Raw genomic sequence first — 4948 nt, forward strand, 5'->3', positions numbered from 1 at the left:
CAAAAATGAAGAAAGAATTTACAGATCAGTCATAATAGTTCACTGTGTCAAAACCAAGAAACTTGTATTCGTATAATTAGAATTCTCAAAGTAGAAAGGAGGAGGCAATAAATATTTAAAGATTTAAAATTTCTGAATTTAGTTCAACTTATAATACCACATTTCCAAGAAAAATGAACCTTTTTGCATAAGAAATTTAGATAAAATCATACCAGGATACATGAAATTGTCCAAAACTTATTGTAAAGAAAAAATCATTAAAGCATATATACATAAAAAAGATTAGCTATGGAAGAACAAAATTAAATAGCATCTTATTCCACATTAGAAAGAAAAAAAAAGGACCAAGTGTTTAAGAAACTAGACTAATTAAAGGACTGAAAGAGATCTGTCCTCTTCGAATTTTATGCTTAGCAAACATACCTTTAAAAACTAAAAGATTTTCTAGTTATACAGACTTGAAATATTTTAATACCTCCAGACGTAGCATATAGGAAACAACAAAGAGCATAATTCAAAAGGCAAGTGAAGTAGCAGTATGCTCCTGGATGAACAATAAAGAGGTCTCAATATGATAGTTATGCAGGACTATATAAAATACATTAGATGAACCCTTATTTAAAGGTCATTGAAGATTTCTATGAAACAGTACCAATTTTATGTTGGGTTATACACTTTTTTTTCATATATATGTGTGTGTGTGTGTGTGTATAAAAGGCAGGGAAGAAGTAATATAAAGTCAATAGAAAATGGAAATATACCTTTTAAAGTTTCTAATATTAGGAGAAGATATGCGATGTCTTTTAAATAAATTGTAAGTCAAAGATATAGTATAAATCTTAGAACAAAAATTAAGACTAAGCAATATTCAGAAAATTAAATACTAATTAAAAATTAAATGTTTCAAAACAATTGAACTAAGAAAAAGTTTTTATTATAGTAAAGAAGTACTAAGAGTAAAATATAAGATAAATACTGGCATCGTAGTAAAAAACTTCTAACAGTTTGAGGGTAGGATATTGCACAGTTCTAGTGTGTTGTGGACATGCATAATGACCATGACACTTACTGGTGGCCAGGGGTCACTTATGGGACTGAGCTACTGCTATTTCCTTGAAATCCACCCTGTAGAACCAGACAGAATCATGACCCATAGGGTGCAGGAGAAGTATGCTGATGGAAATATTTTGCTGCTGTATACAAAAGAATAAATGAAAGACTACTATTGTATTCCTCTTATTCTCCTGTGTCTAATTGTTTGCCCTATTTGGCAGGTTCTTTCCATTCTCATTTATGGGGCTGTGATCATTTTGTTCCCTCTCTGGAACATCATTTAGTAGTCTGTGTAGGCTTGGCTTTGTCATCATGAAATTCTTTAGTTGTTCTTTGTCATGGAAGTATTTCACTTCTCCATTATACTTGAAAGAGAGTTTTGCAGGGTGTATCAGTCTGGGTTGCAATTCGTTTTCTTGCAAGACTTGAAGTACTTTGCTCCATGCTCTTTTTGACTTGATGGTTTGTGAAGAGAAATCTGCCGTTATTCTAATGGGTTTTCCTTTAAATGTGATCTGTTTCTTTTCTTTAGCAGGTTTTAGTATACTGTTCCTGTGCTGAATTTCTGGGATCTTGATTATTATATGTCTGGGTGTGTTTTTAATTGGGTTGATGTTATTTGGAGTACTATATGCTTCGGTTACATGAATGTCAGATTGTTGCCCCATATTTGGGAAGTTTTCTGCTATTACTTCTGCCCATATTCTTTTTATATCGTTTGTATTGACTCCTTTCTTCTCATTGATGCCTATTAGTCTCACCTTGTTCATCTTTGCATCGTCATGCAGGTACTGAATTATTTTTTCCTGCATCTTACTTGTTTTTAAGAGATCTTTTCTTACTTTTTCACTAGCCGCAATGGTGTCTTTCAGGTCAGAAAGCCTATTTTCACTTTCACGTGAACAGTTTTGCCAGCTTGTGATTGAGATTTTAATTTCCTATATAGCACTTTGAATCTGTTTCATACATTCTATTTCTTTCCTATATTGTTTATTCAGGGGTTCCATCATTTTTATATTCTGCTTTATTTTTTTGTCAGTGTATTCTTTAGAAGCACTTAGTACTTGTTTGATTATAGTTATCACTACTTTTTTTAGTTCAGACATTATTTCTGATCTGATTTCTTTACCTATCTGCAGTTGTTTCTTTACTTCCAACGCTATTATTTCAGAGATATCAGGTGTGTGATTTCCAGTTTCCTCAGTGCTAGTGTCTTTTGTAGTTGTACTGTGTGGACTTGGGGCCTGAGACTGCATTTTGTTCCTTTTCTTTGTCATTTTGTATACTACTGTCTTCTGACCTTTGTTGTAGAACTTAGATAGAGTTATTACCTTAGCACCAGGTCTGGATCTACGAAGTTGTGATTCCTCTAGGGAGGTGTTGCTTGGATCTGGCTGCTGTGCTCCACTTCTTTCTGCTGTAGCCCTTGGAGTTGAACTCTTTGTGTCACTCTGGCAAGATGTTCTGCTCCTGAGTTAGTTGGGTGGGTCTTGCCTCTAGCCTCTTTGCAGGGAGTTCTGCTGAAGGGTTCCACACTGGGCCTGCATTCTGGTTTGAATGAGGATCCAGTGAGCCCCAGGCAGTCTCATTCACACACCGGGCAGGCTCTCTGGGTCTATTCAGGATCCAGTGGCCCCGGGGGTTCTCACTCACACACTGGGCCTGGGCTCTTACAGTCTAAATTAAAAAAGTATAAACACATAATTGCATGAGTAATTATTTAAATACAATTTTGGAAAATGCCAAATAGAGTTGGCTAAATGTGGAAAGTAAGTGAAATAGTGAGTATGAAGTTCAGTCAGTACTATGGCAGCATTTTCTGGGGTGATATGTACTCTTCTTATTCCCACCACTTGGATTCATTTGGCTGGGGCCTTCGAAATGTAGTAAAGATTCGTGAACAGCAGCTTATTACACAAATGTTGAAGAAGTGTCAGAGTTGTAGAGGAGGACCTGGACCATCTGCTATGGTGAGGGAGTGGCGAGCTCATCCTGTATGGCCAGTGCATCTTCCAGCGCACCAAGCATTTTCACACAGATTGTTTGTCCTGTGTTTTCCTTGTTAAGGCATTACTCATAGTAATCATTTAAGAACTTGTTATCAATTATGATCCTGTGATAGTCCTTACCTGACAGATAGTAGTAAGTATACATTACCTTCTCATAATCAAGAGATGTCACAGATTGTGTGCCAACTCCCAGTCACTGTAAGGTCGCTAAATTCTATAAAGTCAGCAGACGTCCACTGAGAGGAGGATGGTGGCTACCACAGCAGGATACACTGTCAGTTATTCACAGCACACATTCCACGAGGCACAAATCAGGAGTAAATTCGGGTTTCATGGGGGACCAAACACAAATAATAATGGTACTATTTTGATAAAGTCAGTAGTAGAGATGTAGACGATTAGTCTAAAGGCATAAAAACTAGAATTCCGGGGGGCCAGTAATCCATGCCCGAGCACACTCATGGATGGCATTTTCAGTAAGGACAGTGCCCCCCGTGGGCAGGAGCACAGGCTGAAGACCTGGCTGTGGCAGTGTCAGCCCTGCCTGTGCTCTCACCAGCTGTGTGGCCGTGGACTGCTACAGGGTAGGGATGAGGGCTCCATTAGTTGGGCTGCACTGCCCTGGAGCAGTGTGGTGGCTGGTTTTCCTATTCTAGAGTCTTCCTTGTTCTTCTGTCCACCTATTTGACAAAAATGTTGGTTCCTTATAATTTTTTTTCATGGTGACTTATTTTACTCTTTCCTTGATATTATTGCTATTATTATTATTATTATTATTATTATTATTGTATTTTTAGGGAAGTGTCTACAGGGTGTTCAGGGTCTCACTACTGGATCCTACTCGTAGTGATCCACCTGTTTACAGCCTCCCAGGAGCTGGGATTACAGGCGTGTGCGCCGCCACACCCGCCACCACGCCCAGTCACCACATCCAGTTGCAATTGCTGTCTCAGTGTGCCCCAGGGGTGGAGCTGGTACAACATGCCTGGGGATCGAACCCCTGGTCCCTGTACCTGCTTGCAGGCACTTTAATCCACCTTGACATTATTTTTAAAACTTTGCTCATTTCACATCTCATTTATTTGGTACGTTCTTCATCTAAAACCTTTTACATAAATTGATGAAATTGTTAGGCCCCCTGGTGTCTACCTGTGAAATCTCCATGTGTTCTAGGTTTGGAGCATTTGGACACGGGGAATGTATCAGGGCATTCATTTTGCATTAAGAAATCTAGAAAAAATGTATGCGTGCGTTTACCCGCAGTACAGATTTTAACTTTGTAATTTAGAAGGCAAAATAGCTGCTCAGGTTTTACTTGCATTCTTTTGAATTGCTATCTACAGAAGAAATTGAGTTGAGTTCATCTGACTCCCCTCAGAACACTCAAGTTCTCCATGCTGTACCTCTTCTGCTTCCTTCAAGGTGTTTTCCGAGAGTTTGGAGGAGCCCGGTGTGCACACAACATCGTGCGGTACCCGCAGTGCCGGCAGCATGCCCTCATGACCATCCAGCAGCTGGTGCTGTCTCCCAATGGCGATGACGACATGGGCACCCTCCTGGGGCTGATGCACTCGGCCCCGCCCACAGAGCTGCAGCTGAAGACCGACATCCTGAGGGTGCGCCTGACGAGCCTGCCCACTCCTACCACTGAAATCTGGGGTTGTTTTCGGTTGATTTCTGTTTCAGTTAGAGACAGGAAAGTTTTAAAAATTCAAAGTACAAAAAATTGAGTAACTTCATGCACATTAGGGATTTGGAGAAAGTCTAGTCATTCATGCATTTCACTATGTTGATTTACTGCTAATAAACCTTTGCAGTAATTATCTTGGTTTATTGGAGTGATCTGAAATTTAAAAGTATATTAGCCAAGTAGAACATCTTGATAA

At 39.1% G+C, this 4948-nt stretch overlaps 1 protein-coding gene across 1 annotated transcript in view; it reads left to right on the forward strand.

Annotated features, from left to right (window-relative positions):
• Positions 1 to 4948, forward strand: part of Wdfy3 (WD repeat and FYVE domain containing 3) — a 311759-nt gene that overhangs the window by 172348 nt on the left and 134463 nt on the right. Inside the window, exon 11 of the mRNA XM_023712946.1 lies at positions 4485 to 4678. Coding sequence (XP_023568714.1) covers positions 4485 to 4678 — 194 coding nt within the window. The remainder of the gene's footprint in view (positions 1 to 4484; positions 4679 to 4948) is intronic.

The sequence above is a fragment of the Octodon degus genome, unplaced genomic scaffold (genome assembly GCF_000260255.1).
Source record: "Octodon degus isolate 3935 unplaced genomic scaffold, OctDeg1.0 scaffold00028, whole genome shotgun sequence".
Classification (NCBI taxonomy): domain Eukaryota; kingdom Metazoa; phylum Chordata; class Mammalia; order Rodentia; family Octodontidae; genus Octodon; species Octodon degus.